General features: G+C 40.9%; 1 protein-coding gene across 5 annotated transcripts in view; it reads left to right on the plus strand.

The window, feature by feature from the left end:
* Positions 1-4,020: 4,020 nt before the first annotated feature.
* Positions 4,021-22,176, plus strand: part of SEMA6A (sema domain, transmembrane domain (TM), and cytoplasmic domain, (semaphorin) 6A) — a 61,244-nt gene continuing 43,088 nt past the window's right edge. For all 5 annotated transcript variants that reach the window (XM_010562346.1, XM_010562349.1, XM_010562347.1 and 2 more), the window contains exons 1-8: positions 4,021-4,160; positions 6,784-6,901; positions 12,069-12,129; positions 13,627-13,689; positions 14,546-14,647; positions 17,420-17,510; positions 20,449-20,568; positions 21,622-21,710. In XM_010562346.1, coding sequence (XP_010560648.1) covers positions 4,061-4,160; positions 6,784-6,901; positions 12,069-12,129; positions 13,627-13,689; positions 14,546-14,647; positions 17,420-17,510; positions 20,449-20,568; positions 21,622-21,710 — 744 coding nt within the window. In that variant the 5' untranslated portion in view covers positions 4,021-4,060. The remainder of the gene's footprint in view (positions 4,161-6,783; positions 6,902-12,068; positions 12,130-13,626; positions 13,690-14,545; positions 14,648-17,419; positions 17,511-20,448; positions 20,569-21,621; positions 21,711-22,176) is intronic.

Raw genomic sequence — 22,176 nt, forward strand, 5'->3', positions numbered from 1 at the left:
AAAAAGCAGAGCTCATCATGGTGGCTTTTTGTTGGCTCAGATAGCTGTCGATAGCCATAGTGGAGGGCACTTGGCACAGAAAAATCAGACTTTTCTCCTTGATTTGGAATGATCATTACTTTCTTAGCTTCAGAAACCCTTTCATGCCAGCAGTACGATTTTTAAAAATTAAATGCCCTTATTTCATGCATCTACATGGGGGGTATATGTATATGAATATGTGTATTTATATGTACACATAGGCTTTGAGTGAGTAAATATAATAGTAATAGCAACTATATTGCACTAGTATCTAAATGTCCTACTTAGAAGTGGTTCACCTTTGGGCTTCAGTGTACAAACAGAAAAACTTACTCCATGTAGGAAGGCAAAACTTCAATTTCTATGTACATTAAGAGATCATATGGTTTATTTATACTTAATCATAGTATGACAAAAAGGAGGAAACACAGAAATAACCAGAACAAGTCATCTTACACAGGTATTTGAAACCATCAGCTTCAGAAAGAAGAATCAGAGCACCAAGTATCTTGCATAAAGTTGTATTTGCATTGGTCTTAGGCATGCAAGAAGCAGATTACTTGGAGGCTTTCTGAAGTGTGGAAGAAATCTGATCTACTCCACCAACTCAATGTCTACAAGTCATTGCATTAGACATAGATTATAAAACATGCTCTTAAAACATTTCCAGGGATGTATTTTATTAGCATGTCTGCTAATAAAAAGCCACCACCAAAGCGCACTCCTCTTGTTCACGACTAGCTTCCTTCAACAGGAGCAGTCATCATGTTTTGAACAGGGAGAACTGGAGTTCTCAAAGCCAGTTCTCTCTCAACCAGTATGGCTTAATGGAGGCCAGATTGAACTGCAGTGGTCTACAGTGACTGAAGATCTCTCCACTGATGTTTGCAAAACTTCCATTTGGAGACAGTGCCTGTACTCACTCAGCATCACTGTCTTCGCTCATGCTTCATCAGACACTGCGTTCACAAGCACTTTTGATGAGAAAGTAGTTTCAGCACAGTTGCAAGTGAGAACATTTGCATCACTCCCAGGAGCCCAACCAAAGCTGAGTATTTGCTGAAAAGGAAATTTGTACTAAAAATAGGTGTGACCTTCTCAAATCAGCACTTTTCTGAAATTCCACTGAAACAGTACAGCTCTTTCCACCATTGTAAGAACAGCAAAAGTAACGTTATGTTTGAATAATTACCTCCTAGTAAAAAGCTGCCTTTGGATGCAACTTGAGTTGTACTCAATGTTACTTTATTGGCACAGGCATTTGATGTATCAGCTGAATTGTTGACAGATCAAAGTAGACACTTTGCATTTACTTTGTATAAATTTGAACAACTGTGTTAGCACTAGACCAGCAGAGAATTATGCTTTTTTTTTCCTCTCTTCTCCCTCGTTTCTTCCCCAGAAGGTACCCTTAAGAATAACAGAGAATTTCATACACTTAAAAACCTACTAAGTTTTTAGTCTTTGTTACAAGGCAATATGTCAGTTCATTTGTCATTAATTCTTTTCAGGTAAAAGAAAAAAGATCTGGCCTGATAACATGTACCTAAAATGACAAAGTAAGCGTGCTGGGCATTGTTCATTTTCCTGGAAGCTGTCTCCCTTATATATTTACGTGGAGCAGTACACATGTCTGAATGAGAAGTAGGGAATGGTGGTGCAGAATCACCCATGGGAAAAGTTTTTCAAGCTCTAGAGTGGAGTGGCAGCAATATGTCTGCAGTACTGTAATGCTTTCCTCATAGCGTACACACATTGTTAGATAGTGGATGATGTGCTGATAGGGAGTAGCAGAAAGTAGCTATTCTTATGCTCCAGAGTCTCACTGTGAGCCAAGTGGTTTGAATTGTCAGCCTGCAGACTGATACCGTGGATGAATACAGTTTAAGTGGAAGAATTGGATTGCTTGATAAGTTCTTCCAGTTAAACTGTTGCTCTTCATGTGCATTTCTGGAAAGACTGCTGCATTGGTCTGTAACAATTTCAAGAAGTAAAGAATTTCGATCTATCTGTGTATTAAGGCACTTTGTTTTGTCACTTTGCAGTGTACTTACAGGGGCAAAATTTTTAAAGCTGGAGAACTACATTTAAAAAAAATCGTGTAGAGAGAAAGGAATTAACCCCTTTAATGTGTATATCTTAATTTTAATTCAAACCTTTGGGGGGAAACTGTGTTTTCGAGTATTATATTTACTTCTGCTGCTTATGTCTACTTTGGGCATTCCTAACAGCCCCAAATGATGTTTCACTGGGCATGGAAACAAATAGAAAGAAACAGTTTCTGCCCCAGAGAGCTAACAGTCAAGAGAAAATGTAAGAGGTGATTAAAGAGACAAATGGAGGAAACAGGTAAAGAAAGCATCTGCAGGCAGACATAGCTGTGTCAGTAATCATACTCAGCTATCGGCCTAACCAGCACTAGATGGAAATGCTTCTCTTGGGGCTTGTATGTACTATCTTCTAGCGTGCATTCTCATACAAGGTATAATAAACAGACAGTGTCTGCGTTGTGTTGCATTTATTCTTGTTATTTTTATCCTTTGCCATCCATCTGACACTTTGTTCAGTTAAGGTGTCAGTCATTGCCTTACATTAAATTTTATTTTTTCTAGTCTCAGTGTAACTCAGTCTCTCACTTATTTTGTTAATAGAAATAGAGAATCAGCCAAGTTTCCAATTTGTGTGTTTGAATAATAATAGGCAAACACAGAGTGTAATAAATCATTAGTCCTTATGGACTGTATCACCCTGCAACAGAGTCTCTATTCCAATCCAGTTATAGAAGCTGAAATTTTAGTTGAAAGCAAGTATCTGGTAAGGCAAGTTAATTATTGTGACATTTTCAAACTGTGTAAAAGATGAGGAATCAGCTGTGTCTGTGAAATTACAACTGAAAATGCAACACTCAAGACTTGTTAATGGTTTTTTTGGCATCAAGAAAGGAGACATAGGTATCTAATATTAAATGGTGTTGCAGAAGAGCAAGTTAGCACTTTGTTTGCCAAATTAAGTTTCAAAGACTATGTAGGTTATGAAGTTTGACTTTCTGCCTGTAAATCTTGAATGACTGACAGACTACTGTAAAATAGCTTTGTTCAAAAGGAGTCTTTGGCAGGCGGCATCAAAGGTTTGAAACTCTGGAAGGGATGAAAAGAAAACCCCACTTTTACACTGATTTCCCCTACAGATCAACGTCTCTGTAAAATTTGCCTGGGAATTATGAGCTATTTACTGTATTATGTGCTGGTTTTTTTCACTGTATCCAATGGCCCCTGTGGTTCCTTTTATCTTCAAGATTTAGGGATATTTTTGTACATGAAATGTGAATGAGTGAATGCATCAGTGGAACACAGGGGAAAAAAACACTGGTTTTAGACAGTTCTTTTCTCCTTTATTTTATCACAAGTTGTAGTATTGGTTTTATGGCACCTAAATCTATGGGTACATATTTTTATGGTAAAGCCCAATGACATGCACTGCATGCTCCATCAAGCCCTCTCAGTGTTTCTTCACTTGATTCACAAGTCTGCAGGGTATGAATCAGTCCCGTAGTATAACCCTTAATCTCTTTTTAACCAGAATAATGTGGTGTGGTTTTTTTTATTTATGGTGTGTGTCATCGTGTCATCATCTAATTATGTAAACGAAAGAAGGGGAAAAAAAAATATTTCCCGGAAAAATCTTCTTAGCTGTCGATCAGTGCGGGAGACAAAGTTTCTTTATTGCATAAAAGCAGCTGAGGCAGAAAATTCTTCATAACTCACAGATACTTCAGTCTACCCTCAAGCAAGACGTGGCACTGCTGGGGCATGGGCTAAAGGGAAACTGGTCTGGTAGGGCAGTCTCTTCTGAGAAGCGTGACATACCTCCTCAGGTATGGTGAGAGGCTTGAGGAGAAGGAAAGCTCCCTCTGCTTCCCATTGACTCTTTTTAGCTTTCTGTATGCAGTCGTTAAAACTGCACAGACAGAAGGTGCTTAAGCCCTTGTTTGTCTTCCACAGGGTGAAGTGAAGAAGTGAAGCCTCACAGCTGAACTACTATGAGGTCAGAAGCCTTGCTGCTATATTTCATACTGCTACACTTTGCTGGGGCTGGTTTCCCAGAAGATTCTGAGCCGATCAGTATTTCGCATGGCAACTGTAAGTATAAGAGGCCAGAGGACTTCATTTGCTTAATACTGATCAGGGGACTTCAAATCAACAGTATTTTATTACAGTGGCAATGAATAAAGTTGTTTTTCTTGATGTCTCCCACATCAGGCAATTTATGTTCTCAGATACTAATATAGGAACATGACTTTTTCACATTGACTTATGACTACTGGGTGGTAAACTCCTTGATCTTCCAAAAACACAGCCTTTCTCCTGAAACAGAGACACTTCAGTAGCATGATCAAACCAATTAGGAAGCCTTCTCCCCGCTCTGCCCCATAATCAAAGTGTCCCTCACCTGACTTGTGAAAATATAGTTCTGGATAACCAGTGAAGCACTTCAGAGTTTCAAGCATAGCACACTAAACTGAGCTCTGAAAACATACTTTGTTGATCCAACACAAACAACTGAACTTCTTTAAACTCTGATGGATTCAGCTTTAGCATTAGGCATTTTTTGCTGAGCTGGAAATGTAGCTGAAAACCAAATCAAGACAAAGAATCTTCTGTAACAGAATCTGTCTTCCTTCTTACCAGCAGTAATTGGCAAACTCTCCAAAATCTAGGGTAACACAGACAGCTGTGAATTAGTATTGAGATTTGCTGGCAAAACAGGTGGAAAGCTTTCTGTGCATTTCGCCATGCAAGTCAGGCTTAGCATAACTGATTCTTTCACATTTACCTCAGCTCAATTATGATTACTGCAAAGAAAAGTCTTCTGAATTCCCAAAGGTTCAGATGTTTAAAAGGAAGTCTTTGGCGCCTGGGTCTGTAAAAGTATGCTAAGGAGTAGCAAGTCAGCAATGAGTAGGCTTATGTTTAAGCCTACTTTGGGTCAGGAATTTGATTTTAAAGTGAATCTCTCGATTGTCCTTGCTTACTGTGCTTTGGGGTGGCCTTGGCACCCGTAAACTTGTCTGTCTTGGGTAACAGCAAGCTGAAAGGCAGACCCCAGGGGCTCACTTGATGCGCTCCAAATGCTAATAGGCATCTGGGGTACAAGAACAGGGCAGCACTGCTCTGAAGCAAACCCTGCTGAAACATGTCTAGTGTGACCACCGGGTCTTCAGCACCAACATTTTCACCCTCCAGAGGGGTGATGCTAACTGTCCTTGCTAATGCAGAAATAGCCAGTCTTGATGCTTTTGGAGCAGTGGAACATGGGATAACTTTTTCCTCTGCAGCATGGCATGCTGAAGTGCACATGAATGTACAGGCCCCCGGCTCATGCTAGATCCGTGAGTTACAGAGGAAACGGTACTGGACAGAGAACAGCCTGACAGTTCAGCTTGGCATTTTGCATGTAGGACTTGGTCAGAAGGATTAAGCTTCTGAACGTAAATCCTGCCTGGGCTGTCTTAATTTGTTTCTCCAGGAGTTTTCAGCATCTGGTTTGCAGGGAAGTTCCTGTTCCTATCCAGTTTTATCACCAGGCTTTCTGACACATCTCAGGTGCTTTGCTGAAGCCATGCTGTGAATCAATACTTTGACCAAGCTTAATAGGGAAAATACTTTTAGAGGAAAATAGCTGAAAACACTAAAGCAGTAGATGAGTTTCTGAAGAAATAGACTCCCTCAAACAGCTCCAGGTTTCTGGGAAAGCATATTGGTGAGGAAAAGGCTTAGGCACATCTAGATGCTAGTCAGCTCTGTATAACATGCACATGCAGCAGTTCTGCATTGATGATGGTGCTCATCAGAGGTTTATCCTCCTGCCGTCGTCTGTCATTTTGTTTACTTAACTAGCTCCCTAGTTTGTGCATCTAGATGTCATGATCACATGTACATATGAAGTCTAACAGCAAGGTGGCCCTTGGTCAGAAGTGTTCGGTGTTGTTACAGGTTGTACACACAGATCATCTGGGGAGCTGCAGCACACCCCATGTATGCTGAGGTCTCACCAAAAAATTATGGGAACAGAGTGAATAAATGCTCTTGCTGACTTGTAGAGGGTGAGGGAAAGCTGACTTGTTGATAGCGTAAGCTCAGTACAGGCCTTCCAGTCAGTATTGTTGTCCAGTTGCCAGAACTGGAGTATCAGACTGGTTGCCAAAATAATATGCAGTGACTTTCATTTTATAAAGTCCAAGTGGTCGTTTCCCACTGTTTCTCAGAAATCCCCACAGCTGTTCTACAACGGCGGTCCAATTCTGTAGGAAACCCAGGGAGCTGGCAGTTTGAATCAAGGAGAGCCAAGTCTTTTGCTTTAACCACTACCAGCCCAGTCATTGTGGTGATTGATGGGCCACTGTGAAACAGCTTTGTCCTGCTAGACACACTTTGGCAGCCAGGAGCAAACATTTAAGCTCTGCAAGCAGTGAAAGAAAAACTGTGAGAAAGTGCCGTGTACCTGTGTGCCAAGAGCTCCAGAACAGCTTTACGCTCTAAAAAAAACCTCACAATTTTTGTCTTCTACAAAGGTGATGGCTTTCTCCTTTGCAGCTGCAAAGACTGTAACCTTAAAGAACTCTCCAGCCCTCCAGGCTGTGCTGCCAGAGCAGAACAGAAACCACAGGTTTTGGCTGTAGCTGGGGTCCATGGTGCTCCATGTTATCACCGTTTCAGTTTGCGGTTCTCTTTTGACCCTGTATCTTTTTTTCCCTTCCCGCAGATACAAGACAGTATCCGGTGTTTGTGGGTCACAAACCAGGGCGGAACACCACACAGAGGCACCGGCTGGACATCCAGCTGGTCATGGTCATGAACAGGACCCTCTACGTTGCTGCTAGGTCAGTAGTCCCCTGCTTTGCCACTCTTCCCTTGCTGCTTTCAGAGGAGGAGGGAGAAGATGAGGGATGTTCAGAGTTGTTCTCTGCCGGACACATTATTTTTAGGATTTTTCTCACATTCAGAGAGAGCTTTGCAGGCTCTTAGTAAGACATATTGGAAAACTTGTTAGTTGGTCAACTAAGGTTCAGTTTTGCAAGGTGCTGAGCCAGTCCTTTCAGGAGTACGCACCTCTCCCTCCCTTGGAGTCTGGCAAAAGCGAAGTTGCCAGAGAAATTGTTTAGCCGCGCAGAGGAGAGAGTCCATCCTCATCCTCTAATTTTGTTTGGGCACACCATTAATGACATATTTTAGAGAATGAGTCTGATGGTGCACAAATACATGTTCAGATAAGAGTTATTAAACTGTAGCGTTGCTGGCTTAGGCATGTTTTTAATATCTTGAGACAAAAAAGAGCCAAACATGTTTGCTGCTGTTCTTTCAATGTACTCAGCAAGGTTAATTGAATTTGGTGTCTGGATTTTTTTGGAGAGCTATACTGTGCAGATACAAGCACATGCCTTTTTATAAAAATTGCACTTAAAGCCACCCATTTAGTTTGCATAGCTCAGCATGGCACCATCAGCTTCAGTGGAGCTATACCGATTTATACAGCTGCCAACTTGGCACAGCTCAGCCATTAACACTTCCTCTCCCTGTCTGTTGTTAGCAAAGGAGACTGATGATCTTAGAGTGGGAATTAACCTGATGGATGCAGGATGAAAGCAAGAAGGGTCCAGATTAGCAAGGGTGGGTAGTCCAGTTTAGGAGCTCTTGGACCCAGATCCTGTCTGGGACCTCCCTGCAAGCTGCCCCTCTGGTAGCAGCTTGTTTCCTGCACGTTTTCTGGTCCTTCTCCTCCACTGGAGAAATACACACCCTTCTGCGTGTGCCACAGAGGGCCAGGCTGTTCATGCAGATGGGAGAAGCAGTGGGTGGGATGGCCAGGAGGTGAGAGGGAACAGCTGCTGAACAGGCAGCCTCTCACCACCAGCCCTGTCCTCAAAGCCCTTGGCAGCCTTCGGGAGCTGCCTGGCTTTCTTCTCAAACAGACACTCTCCGTCTTCTGGGTGGTCGGATGTGTCCTGTGGTGGAGATCTGTCTGTTGATCTCCACTCGGCACCAAGTGATCGATCAGCTGCGTTACACCAGCAGAGTCACCGAATGCCGTTTTCACCTAGTCGTGTCCCTGGCTGCTAGAAGAGCACACTTCTACCCGTTCCCCTACCCAGGCATTGCAGCTGTACCGGCAAAGCATGGCTTCTTCGGGCTTCTCGCATACACCAGTCTGTATGGGATCTGGGTGGCGGAGCTCTGGGTTCTCGCTCATGCCAAGCCGTTGCGTGAAGTCTGGACAAAGAGCATGCATCCCTCCATGGGAGCTGTGGTGGTGTTGGTTGTAGGGCACAAAGTGCGGGCAACCCCACAGCAAGGCCTCCCTGCACTTTGCCTGAGCTTGGGGATTAGTATTTTTGCTGCATTTAGTGTGATAATGAGCAAGGCGGGGGAGCAGGCTGAAGGGGTTTGAAAGGTGGTGGCAGGATTTCCTCCTTTTCATGGCTGAGTTCCCTTTGCTTTCCTTATTTGTTTTGCTTTAAATTAGGAAATCATTTGCAGTTGGAAGGTGGTAAATCCGCTTTGTGGATTTTGCTCTGCTGTATTCATAGTTTGTTCCCAGACTGAGATTGACGCAATTAGACTGGTGCAGTGCCCCAGCAACTGGCATTACAGCAGGAAAACCCAGCGAAACATTTTGGGATATGAGACCACTGTGTGCACAAGTTAGATAGAGAATGCTAGTATTTGGGGGATAGTATATGTACTGGTATTTGAATATGCATTCTTACATATTATGTGGCTATATATTTGTATAAAACAGTTTACTACAATGAGAGTGCTTATATATTCCTAGGGTCTTGTGACCTACAAAAAAGAATAAAGACCTGGTCTGTTTTGTACTTACACAAGCACAAAAAAATCTTCTTATACTTTTTTCCTTTGATAACTTAAAAACTCTTTGACATATTCTTTTCCCCCTCCACATGTTACTGAATAAAATCCCTGCTGGGCTGAGAAACCTATGTGATACAAGTTAAAATTCAAAGGTCATTTTTATCTTTAAGTAATAAACTTCAGAAAATGAGTCAACCTTTGATAACTAGTGTGAATGAAAGTTTATAACTGCAATACCCCATCTCCTTTAGAGGTAGTAGTAAATCTAGAGACTGAAGCAGACCTGTACACAGTCAAAGGTGTTTCTCAGAGTTTTGTAACAAGTTTCACTGAAAACTGTAGCTAACATAAATCCCTTAGCTATCATATCAGATGTTGCTTTCATGCTGGTTTTTTTAGACATTGAAATATAGTGATGCTAAGTTTATGTTTGTACCCAATTATCTGAAAAGCAATCAAAAAAATTATTAAACATTGAGAGGTTTTATTTGGGGGTCGTTGGGTTTGGGTTGGGTGGTTTTGTTTGTTTGCTTGTTTTAGAAAATCCAGTGTTTACTTTGCAGACAGTTTCTGTGCGCAGGAGCGGACAAAGTCAGATTTGAGAACTGCTAACACTTTATTACTGAGCTACTGGCATAGAACAAAATTTCTGCCAGTTGCTTATTTTGTCATATGGGGTACATGACTCCTGTATTAGCTATTACCAAATAAAATTTTGTGTCGCTTCAGAAAGGCTTTGTTTCAAGTTAGCAGGCAGAGATATCCAGCCAATATAAATTAGAATAACTCAGCTGAAGCCCATGAAGCCATACTGTCCGAATACCTGGCTTGCAGTCTGCAAAGGACCAGCTCTGTTTTCTTTCTCCTGGTGGGAAGGGTACTCCCTCGCTGCCTCTCTCGCACTCACCCACACCCATGCACACACCCCCTTTTCTAAGTTTGCCATGTCTCCTCCTCCATTGTCTTGTATGGTGGCAGCTTTTGTTCACATTATCTGCCTCCCCTCATGTGTATGTACAAAATGGTTTATTGAGCCCAGGAGGAATCAGGATGGCTCCCTCCTCATTTGCAGTTACACATTTCCAGACGATGCACTGAGTGGCCAAGGGTCATGCACAGCCGGTGGCATTATTTAAATTCCCTTCCTCCACAAGATTATGCCATGGCAACAAAACTTGGTTCTGCTGACTGGAGGTGGGAAAAACGGAAGCTCTAGGATTAAGTCAATTTGTGTTAGAATAACTTAATTAGCAGTGAGCTGTACACATACCACAGCTAGTAGATAGTAGGAGTTGGGCAGCAGTGGGAAAAGGAGGGCAAGGACAATCCCGCATTGTCTGTGGTTAGAGTCCTCCCCTGAATTTGACAGCTCTTTCATTCGCTGATGACACTGTCAGCAAGTATGTTTCACAAACAGCATGAGAAAATGCTGTGTAATTTGCGTGATACTAACCCTCTTTCAGATGATCCCGTAACTTAGCATCTGAGTTTTCTTTGAGTGGTTTCTTGAACCAGAAAGTAAGTCCTCTGAGAGTTGTTTTATTGAGAGTGCAATTAAATAACTCAAGACTCATTCTGAGTACCACCACTGTATTTTCTAATTGTCCTGTTTAAAAAGAAAGCATCATAACCACTGGAAAACAAGACTGGTGATTAAAGTCAAGAGCTGTGCTGGAAGGTTTTAGAGCTCCAGCCACACCTAATTTGCAATTTAAGAAGTCTTGTTCCCACTTTTATATAGTAGGAGTGACAGCAACAAAGTGATGTACATAAAAATGGAACCGTGCAGTAATCTTTGAAGCTGGAATCATGCTAATAGGTAATTTTAGTCCAGCACCAACCCTGACCACTGCTCTGCCAGTAAAGTCAGGCAAATAATAAACTCAAGCATTAAACCAATCTTGGAAGTAAATGACAGCTCTGGTTTTACAGAGTCTGGAGGAGAAGAAAACCCACAGCTCCGCAGTTCGGCATCTTACAAAGCAAACAGCCTCAAGCGCCGCGGCAGATAGTAGATTTTTAAAAGCCAGTTCCCCACAACAGTGCTGCCTCTTTTCTCCATGTGAGAGAAGTGTTGCTTATTCCTCTCTACAGCAGTATTTTGTGTTTGCTTTATTTAAGAGACTAGCACTGTTTCCCCAAAAACCAATAAAATGAAGCTAACCTTGAGAGACTGGAAACAGTCTGTACCCTACTTTTAGCAGACCCCTCCAATGCTGTGGATCATGCTCTGGCTGCACAGATTCTTGCATTTTGAAAAAAGTCAATGTTATTTCAAGGAAAAATGAGATGCTCAGTCCCAACTGGATGTGGTGGTTACGACAGCATTGTGGGTTGGTGGGTTTTTTCAGATTTTAGGTTCCATACAGAGATGTCCTTGTTCTCAGCTTACACAGAGGAGAATGTTTAAAAATATCTCTTTACCTGAGTAGCTGAGTCTATTTCCTCTTTCCAAGGAGAGATTGGCAGCTAATTGTAGAGAGGGACGGGTTCTCAGGAAAACAGGAAAGTAAATGGAAGAAAGAAATGTGAACTTTTTTTCAGAAGAGTATTTTACAGTTTAGTTTAGTTTGGCCACTGGTGTGTGAAGAAAAGAATGATTCTGGGAATAGTTTTGTGGCTGTCGGCCTTTTGCCTGCCATATTGTCAATCAAATTATCACAGCTGAGGTTAGACACATAATTTAAAAAAACAAAAAAAAAGAAAGAAAGAAGCATTAACCTCTTTTTAACCCTGAATGGCTAAATGTGGCACGTTGACTGCTAGCCCAGGAATCTGGCAAAGGCTGCCTAAGCGCTGTTGCAGCTGATGTCAGGATATGCAAAAACATCTGCATGCTAGATCATGGCATCTGCTGTAGGACCTATAGAGCAGAAATTATATGAGGCTCATCTCCTTTCCAAAATCTCATTTGTTCAAATAACTGCTTTTGGGAAAGAATCTTGCTTCGAAGTTCTGTAGCATTTTTCTTTTTTCTTAATGGGAAGGAAAACAGTTTATATATGAAAATGCTTTTCTGGGAGAAGTAGGCGATGCTGCCAGTAATGTTCCCTGGTAAGACCTGTGATCTTTTTTTGAATGGATTATGGATTATCTTGTGATAGATAGCTCACTTCATAGAAAATGAACTGTCTGACTACTCCATTTGACTTTGCATTCATTTGCCTTTGTTTACAGGGACCATATTTATACTGTTGATATGGACACATCACATACAGAAGAAATTTATTTTAGCAAAGTAAGTAGCTTTTATCATCATCCAGAAACCAAGGACACTAGAACAAACTTCAAATAAATAGGAAGATGACATTGTTTCAAACAACTTGTGAGTGCTGCTGTAAAAACTGTAATAAGCAAGTAAGATGGCATTGCTAATCATATTTGGGGAAAGCTAGAATAGCAATCATGTCCTCTGTGAATTTCTGATAAGTGATTTAGCTGGGCTGATAAGCAATCTGTACTTAAATGCAGTGAGGTCCCTGATGGAACATCTGTCAAACATCTATTCATTTATATTCAGCAGTTTTCTATAACAGCTATACTATCCCAATTAAGTATATGGAAACTTTCATCATAAAAAGCAAGTGCTGTTTACATATTTTCATGCACACAAATTTTATTCACTCATGCAAGTACTCACTAAATAAAATCTTATTATAACACCACTTTGTAGATGTATTCACATTATCTCCATGGGAAGTTACGTTCAAACTAAGAAGAGCTTTGTCTGCATTACCATTTTTTGTATTAACATAAACATATTAGAAATAACCTCTCTTCAGCTCCTTTGCATTGCATTCACATTGTGTAATATGTGCCAAACACAGCCTTGGTCCAGCAGAAGTTCATACCAATTTGGGCATTGGATGAATTCCACTGTAGGAGGAGAGGGCGTTTCATTAGAACTATGAAAGATGCTGAAGATGAGCTTATGCCCAATTGCTCATCAAAAAGTGAGGGCACAGGCTTGTAAAGGAAATAAACATCCATGGTTACTCTTTCAGTGTGGAGCACTTCATGAATGCACTGTGCCTTAGTTTACTGGTGGGAAACTGTCAGGAGTATTGTGACAATAGTGTCTAAGGTGTTACTATCTTAGGCCATGTGTTTTAAATAAAGTTTTATTATAATTAATCAGCCTACCACATTTGACCACTCCTGAAACTCACCGCAAAAATATCCAGGCTGGGATTTACCTGTAAATGTTCTGGAGAAAGAGTGTTAGCAGATAAAGTTAGCAGTGTCTTGATAGGTGGAGGGCTCTCTGAGCCTGTTAGCTGAATTGAAGTGATAAGAATTACCTGAATTTAATTTCTTTGCTAATCTAAAATGTTGTCTTCTAGAATACATAGTTCATTTTGAATCCAGTTAGGGCTTATAGTCCATAAATGTTTATTCTGATGTGCAGAAGAAATTCAAATCAAAAGAAGAGAGCATCTACTACTTTTAAGCGCACATATTTTTGAAAGTTGGCTTATTGCTCAATTCCATTGGTTTAGGTTTTAAAAAAAAAGGATAGGTTTCTAGTCTAATGAATAGATGGCAACACAAAATTAAGTGAATGCTCCACATCACTGATCTTTCATTGTTGTGGTGAATTAATCATGGAGAAAGGGTGCAGAAAGCTTTCAATAAATATATGTTCAACAGCTATTCTCCCCTAAGGGACTTCTACTTCTGAAATCAAATGCAACAACCTCTGGGCTCTAATTGATTTCTTTCTTGATCCTTGCAGAAATTGACATGGAAATCTAGACAAGCTGATGTAGACACATGCAGAATGAAGGGAAAACATAAGGTAGGCAATTTTCATTTCTTCTGCATCTGCCACTTTAGTTTAGTTGCTTCACTGTTATCTCAGGCTGCTGGCTGTGATGTGGAATGGATCATGCCATTCACTTCTTGCCAGTAATTGCTTTTTTCGTCAACTTACTGAAGGCTTTAATTTGCAAAAATAGTTTACTTTTAATGTGGTAAAACATTATGACAGGAGCCACAGCAATATCCTGTAATACTTAAAGCACTGAGGATTTTGGACATAATGCTTAGTGTACTGATTTTGCTTACTACTGCCTCAAAAGCTAAGTGCTGCTGTTCATCCTCCTGCAGGAATTTACCGAGAAGTTTGTGTAAAGCATCTGAAAGTGTGAATGTGTACAGTTGTAGAAGGACTGTTTCTCACACCATTTTCACCCTTCTGTAACCTATGACTAGCACAAGTGGTATCAGAATTAGATGCAGACTCTTTGATTCTCTACACCTGCTTCCCCTTCTAGTTACAGATGCTTTATGCCAATACATTGCACTGGTGATGCTACTGTCTTACAGCAAGATAGATGAGAAGATCAGATTTTTCACTCATGAGGAAAGCAACAGCTTTCAAACAAAATTCACCTATGTGAACAATAGAAAAATCTGAGCTGTAATATGAATATCATGTCTTCAGTTCTTTGTAACCATTTTTAAACCACTAGAATATAAATCAGTTGCGTCTTGCTCATTGTCAGTTAAACATAGTTGAAATAAAGCCCAGAATATCACAGTGGCTACCAGCCAATTTCATTTTAAACCTGACGATGAAATATCATGGCATAAAAATAAAACCAGACACCCAAAATGCAGTACTTAAAATACTTTTTATTATTTTTCTTCAGGATGAATGTCATAATTTTATTAAGGTTCTTCTAAAAAGAAATGAGGATACACTGTTTATCTGTGGAACAAATGCATTCAACCCTTCTTGCAGGAACTACAAGGTATGTGATCTGTTTATGGGATTTCCTTTATGCCTTGTCTTTCTGTTGGATTTATTGTGACTATGCTGGCAACAGCATGAGATTGTCATTCAACAATGCATCATTCAACTCTGTAGCATTTATCCTGACTCGTTTCAGGGCTACAGACCTCAATGTTGAGTGGATTTCTGAGGACTGCTTGCATTGATTACCTACTTCTTTGCAACTCCTGCATGTCAAGAGTTTATTGCCACTTTACATTGCCCTCCATAGGTGCAGAATCCTCCAGATCCCTGCTTGGGGATGCAGTCACTCCTCAGAAAGTTTCTCAGCTTGTTCACTGACACCCACATCAAGTCATGGACTGATGCTGAGGATTACCTCTGGGGTAGCATGTTTTAAATCTCTATTGTACTGTTCTCAATCCCAACCAAAAGCTGAGAAGATTAGTGTTGGGGACCCCACAGATATGGAAGCTGTGGAGGTCCTATGGCATTGTATGCTGTAAAAGTGATTGACAGCAGATCTCCACAGGGAAAGGTATAGAAGGAAGGTGATGTGTTCCTCACTAGCTGGGGATCTGCAAAGCCAAAACATTATTTAGAGCAGTGTAGAAAACTGTGCTGGTCCATAGACACTTGACATTAATTCCTTGACCCCAACTTCCTTTGACATACTGTGTCCCTGTTATCTGCATTTTAACAGGGCCCATTTATTCAAATATTTCCCGTTTTCTCAGGCTTGCACCAGTATAATCTGATATAACCCCCAACAGTGGATGTCTCTGGAGTAGCTTTGAAATGGATTTACTTACGCTTTTGAGATCCAGACTCTTCTTTTCCAGGCACTGCTATGTCCAACAGGTTGTTTCTCATCCTTCTTTAGGAGAAAGAAAACAGCTTGCTAGTGCTGCTTCTGATAAAGTCACAGCACAATTCTCATTCATGTCATTGGTTTCAGAGTTATTGTAAAAAACAGAATAAAGACATTAACATCCAGGGAAACAACTGCCGTAGTGGTATTTGCTGTGACTGCTGCTCTTCCTTGCTCTTTCTGCAATGCTGCTTTACCTTGTTTAGCCACTGTGATGGCTATAGTCTAGGAAACACAGGAGGGAAGTTGAGGGTAGTCTTTTCTTTCAGTCTGTGGAGGAAGAATCAGATCTGAATAAAAATACAAGCCTGTGGCTGGGTAACTGTGTGGTACAGATAGCTGGTCTGTTAACAGCCATTTCTTCTTTTCCTATTTTCCTTGCATCCTGCTCCTAGCATGCAACAAAGCTTCTCGTTCTCAGTGCTGTTTTTAGTCTTCCAGCACAGTTTGTCCATTTTTAGCTCTCAATACCATTAATGTGGCTAACAAATCTCAACCAGTCCACTTGCTAGAAAGCTAGGTCTTCTAATACAGATACAGATTTCCTTGGCATCCTGATGTGAGGGATATAAATCGCCCTCCTTACCCTTACTGCAGGTGTTTCGTTCCCTTTGATGGATGCATGGCCTCTGCAGACTGCCTCACCAGTTGCTGAGCTGCAGGGGCTGGATAGTGATACCTCTGGGAGGCAGCAGAAGGTCTCCAACACCTGACCTGGCTTTTGCTCCATGTATTTCTGCATTATATAGAGAGAGCACAAAAGATGACAGAAAACAGGGCTGTCCCTTCACGCTAACAATGGAAGTGTTGATGAGCCTGGGGTGTGGGGCTCAGTGCAGTGAAAGTTGCTCAGGGCTGTAACTTGTTTCCTCTCACTATCATGTGAAATGCTTTTCAGCCCTGGAGTAAACACAACTAATTCCCTTCAGAGTGGATTTTGACAGGAAGGATACATGACAGAAAACAAATGACGACAAATTGTCCACTGGAGGACTTGGGTGCTGTAACATGCAAGCAAAAAGTTGATTGGAGTAGTTGATGGTGCTGGGTGTCTTATTTTTCATGCTCTGTGAACCTGTACTGTATGTGATTTATACAGTATGAGCTGCTCAAGTTACTTGAATATGCTAGAAAGACTCTTATTCCCAAAATACGGTGGTATAAGAATCTTAAAGAGGTAAGAGCTGTACCTTTCCCCTATAGCTCACTAAACCCTCTTGAACTTAGCGTAAAGTTGATCTGTGTATTTGTATCATTATCAGTGCCCGGGGTGAATTTATTTCCCAGGAGTTACACTTAAGCCTCAGATTTTACAATTCCTGCACAGATTAATTCTTGCCTGATGGTAAGAGGATTTCTCCCTGACACAGACTCAACTGATACAGTAAGACTTGGAGAGCATCCTTCTGAGTATGCAAATCAAGGAAGAGAGCACCACTGTTGAGACTAGAGCAAGAAGGATCTCCGGACTTTGGGGAGAAAAATGCACACACAGATAATTGTCCTAGTGTTGTTTCTTCTGACTGCTGTGGCTTGCAGTCTTTTCTGTGTATAAGAGCGCTTCTGTTGGATCACTGTTGAGGATAAATTTTGAATCCCTGCCAGAACCACAGACCACATAGCCTGCTGTAGTTCAACAGGAAGCTTGTGTACAGATAAAATATAGACTGAAGACTTCTGTAAAATGTGTCAGGGTAAGAGTGATTAGCTGCAAAAGAATGACTGACTTACTGGATACGTTTTCTTCAGACTGATTTTATTTAACACCATGATTTTTGTCAGGTTTTTAATTCATAGTCAGGAGCACAGTTAGAGAAAAGACCTTCCTTCCTGCCCAGAAAAGAAGAAACACTGTCATAAGCCTCATCCTGGATAAGAAGTTTTGTTTCTCTATCTGAGGAGCTCCCTTTCGTTTTTCAGATGGATACCTTGGAGTTCCTGGGAGATGAATTCAGTGGAATGGCCAGGTGTCCCTATGATGCAAAGCATGCCAATGTTGCGTTGTTCGCAGGTAAAGTGACGGAGATAAACTTTTTTCTTTCTGTCCTGCAGCCAGGCTCGCCATAGCACTGTGTCTCTTGAGTCCAGAATGCCAAAATCTAAAAGGTGGCCAAGGGAGTGAATAATGGCTAAAAATAGGAGGCATGAGGAAGTCAGTAGCATGGAAGCCTTCCCTTCTCTGGGATTGACTTCACTATCATAAACATTGCCTGAAGCCTCAGTTTCCTGGTTCAGTATTTCCTGGATTCTTGATAATATGATGCCAGACCAGTGTGAGGCACCATTTCTGGCTGCATCCAGCTTCTGCAAAAGTCAAGGAAAGTCAAGGCTTGAGTGAACTTTAATGAGGAGCGGGCAGGATATGCTCTTTAACAACTGTAAGCTTAAGTTAATCTTCATAATAAAAGGAAGCTAGGGAACATGCTGTGATGTGCCCTTTTCTAGATCTAGAAGGAAAGGAAAGGTGATTTTATTTTCAAGCAGAAAACATCTCAATGTGGTGTTACCAGCTGTTGTAGACAAAGGAGAGAAGTCTGTTGGTTAATAATGATTTATGCTGCATGCAGCAGAATACAGTTAACTGATTTCTACTACAATAGCTAAAAAAAAATGAGTATTTATTAATGGGGTTAATTTGGGCTGTTGATTATGTGGTATTTTTGTACTTCATGAATTCCTGATTAAATTGTTTCTTTATTGAACTTCTCTTAGTGTAAACCTTGCCTATCTTTTCTTAGATTTGGCTGTAAAACAGGTGGTAAAGATAATACAGAAGCCACTTACAATAATGCCAGTCCTCTTCAGCAGGTGTGATGCTAGAAAGCAGAGTCTGGGCGCTCACGTGGAAATACTTTAGCTATTCCTTTGAAGATTTAAGAATGTGCAAGTATTTCAGCCACTCTCAACTGAATCTGTAGCCGGAGGGCTTGATTAAGCACTACTGTGTTTGAGGTGGCATCTGCCTCACAAAGGACAGATTTTATAAGAGGTTGCAATTTTATTTTTCTTTTTTTTACTCTTTATGGTGTAAATAAATCAGTCCTTTTGTTTCAAAAATAATGGTGATGATGATGGTGGTAGTATGTAATTTCTTAATTACAGTCAAAAGAACATAAAGTAGAAATTCTCTGATTGTAGCAGGTAATTCATAAATGATGGAAAGAGAGAGACACCTTCAGAGAAAGTTTTACCCCATGTGTCTCAGATTCGCTATCCTTAGGGCAGTTTGAATGACCTTTCAGAAGGACCTTTCTCACTATACTAGCCAAGAAAGCATTTATGACCAACTTAATGTAAACACTTACCTTGCATTCGGTTGAAGTTTGGTAAGATAACTCCTACTCTGTCACTGAAGAATTCCTCGCTTTATTTGAAAATAAAAAGAATATTTATAGAAGTGATCATAATCTTTCATGATGATTCAGAATAAATTTGATACTATTCAAGTGAATTCTTGTAGAATATACCTTGTAAATCTGCTAGCTTCAGAAAATCACTGTTTGATATGCCATACATATTGATACCCATGATAACTTTTCAGAGTGCAGTGAAAAATAGTTTCAGAGCAGTTTAGGGCACTAATCCGGGTCATCTGAGTCTGTTGGGTGCACTTACATGAATATGGCTCTTCTTGCAGCCTGTAGCTATTAAAGCTGATATGTGCGAATTGTAATTGGTCACATAGTCTTCAGGAGCTTGGCAGGAAAGAAAATAAATGTGTGACTGTATTAACATGAGTTCAGACATCCATATCTAAACAATTCAGCTTTTTATTCTATTTTAAAATTGGTTTTAGTATCTGCTTTTTTTTGTAATTGTTTTTTTCTGGTTTTGCTAAGGAAAAAAAGTCCATTTTTAAAGAGCCAAATAGTGATGGGAATTGTGGGACTCAGAACAAAGAGTACAGTCCTGCTAATAACAAACATTCTGATTTTTAAATCTTGAGCTGACATTAAACATTGTCTGTATGTGCAATGAGGAGAGCTTGACGAATAGAAGCCTCTCTGCTTTGTCCTTGGTATGTTCTCAGTGCTGGCGCCTTCAAGGCCCAGCACCCAAAATAATCTCTGTCAAAGGAGATGTAGGCCATTCTGATTTTTATGTAGACGCAACAGAGACACAAGTTGCTGTCCTCATACCACGGTGCTTGTGCTCCTACCAGACATCATGTTCCAAGATCTGTCTCGCACATGAAATACCCCTGTACAGTTACCATGACCCACAAACAGATTAGCATTTAAAAATGTTGTTGGAGCTCATGCTTTTACTGATAGCTTTGCATCTTTTGGTTGTCCTGGGGGTGCCATTTTGTAGACCCTTTCTTACCGCTTGTCCTCTGGTTCTTCAAGAGAGAGGAATGCAGGAAATGCCTAAAACACATTGTAGGCAAGAAACATAGATAGGCAATCCTCCTCCATCTCTTTGTGTCCCTGTTTCGCCTGAGCTCCCTGCACGCTATTTAATTTTTTGCTAGTGATCTTTGGCAGAGGAGAAGTGCTCTCAAAGGGAGAAATTTGCATAAGTGTCAATTAGCTGACAGTCCCTAAGACCTGCCTGGTTTGCCCTCCCAGTTAAAACTAACAGTTCTGTTGCGGCTTCCCCATAATTATTTTGCTCACATACGTAGGCAGAATTTACGAGCATTGAACCAGAGGCGTGTGTAGGGAAACTATGGATAGGGTAGTTCAGTATGACTTACCTAAAGTGGAGAACAATTACACCATAAGGTTTCTTCTCCCACAGCATCTCTGGGAAACTACTGTTTTGAAAACTGGTGACTTGCTTGTTCAGTGCTCAGTCCCACTTACCTGGCTGGATTTTTTCCCTTCTGTGTTCCTAAGGAGATTGTGATGATTTTGTTTGCCCCATCTCATCTGACTGATGAGAGAAGGCGATTATATTATTTCCAGTGCTCCTCCCCTCTTGTTTCTTCTTTCCTTCCTCCCCAGAGGGAAAGCTGTATTCTGCCACAGTGACCGACTTCCTTGCAATAGATGCAGTCATATACCGGAGCCTTGGAGACAGCCCAACTCTGCGGACAGTTAAACATGACTCAAAGTGGTTGAAAGGTAGATAAACAAACAAAATGAAAAAAGTGGCATCTCTGATGAGAGTATTGGGTTCCTGACAGACCTCTCTGTCATTTCATTTCACCAACGCTTTCTGGCAGCAAGAAGGAAGTAAATTGCATCTCTTACTTACACTGATGTGTTTATCTCTTCCCTCTTCTCCTGACCCCAAGTTACTGGACCTGCCAGAAACTATGAGCATGGTAGATCAGAATATATATTCCAGCAAGCTTTCCAAGCTGAAATCCATCAGTTTACAGCTGTTGGATATAAAGGTTGGAACTTGCAGGGCTCAGTGTGCTTGGGCTGTGTTTGAAAATATTCCTGCCCCAGCACTGTGTTAGGTAACAGTCAAGGCTTCATGAAGTATAGAGGGCTTGTCCTGTAACATTAAGATTCATCAATGAAAATAAAATTATGGGAATATTGCACAAAGCCTTTCTTTTATGGTTCGTAGGGATTGTACAGCTGCCATTGAATTAGGCAATTTCTGTGCTCTAAATGCCCTCATTGTTAAGAACGGAGCTGTTTAGCTTCATGTAGGCGTTATGAATAGTTAGCATTTGGAGTGATTTTAACAGTGAGCAAAGCCATAGTTTGAAGTCTTTTTCTGCATGCAGAAATGTTTTGCCAGGTGTCGATTTTAGCTGTCCCACTTTGCTTGCTGCTACAGACATGTGTGGGCAGAAACAGTTACATGGTTTGTTATTCCCTCCACACACAGCCTGCATGCCATAAAGAGCACTGCTTGGACCCCTCAGGCAAACCATTATATATTGCCTCTTTACCTTTCCTTGTACAACGCGGGGCAGACGTGTTAGTGACGAACCCTCAACTACCTTGCAGTGATGTTGCACAGACGTGACCCCAGCTGTCTTGTCCCCAGACAGTGATTCTTCTGTGGTGGTGATGTTGCTAATTCTGAAAACTGAACAAGTTTGCCTAATGCAGGCATTTCACCTTTGGATGTTCAGTGTGAATGTATTTGGCTTCTCTTTGCATGCTATATGCTGTACATGGTGCCTAAATAGGATGCCTGGGTTTTCTTTCTAGAACCATACTTTGTCCAGGCAGTGGACTATGGCAATTACATTTACTTCTTCTTCCGGGAAATAGCAGTGGAGTACAACAGCATGGGAAAGGTAAGGGCAAAAACATTGCCTTCAATGACTTTGTTAGATTCAAGAGGAGGAAAACATATGCTATTCTTGGACCAATGCTGTTAGGAGTGACCTTGAAATGAGAACTATAAATCATGATGACAAGGTCATCATTTTGAGAAGATTCCTATCGCTCAAGCCAAAAGGTTGGTTGGAGTGAAACATTGCACTGTCTTGAAAGGAAACAGGGTGGTTTCTTATGGTGACCGTGTATGCTGGAATCTCTTTTCTCAAATCGTAAAAAGCACAAGGCAAATGTAATTAGTTCAGCATAGTAGGTAATTGTTAAAAATGGATTCCAAAGCAGGGAGATATTTTTCTTTAAGAAATCTGGAGTGCTGAGTAAACAGGGGCAGGAATTTTGTGTTCTGCTGTTCTGCAAAGAATAATTAAACACTTTCTGCATTTTTGCTAATTTCACAATAGCTTTCTGACTAAGCAGTCAGAA

This window comes from Haliaeetus leucocephalus, unplaced genomic scaffold (assembly GCF_000737465.1).
Source record: "Haliaeetus leucocephalus isolate CR32 unplaced genomic scaffold, Haliaeetus_leucocephalus-4.0 Scaffold158, whole genome shotgun sequence".
Lineage (NCBI taxonomy): Eukaryota > Metazoa > Chordata > Aves > Accipitriformes > Accipitridae > Haliaeetus > Haliaeetus leucocephalus.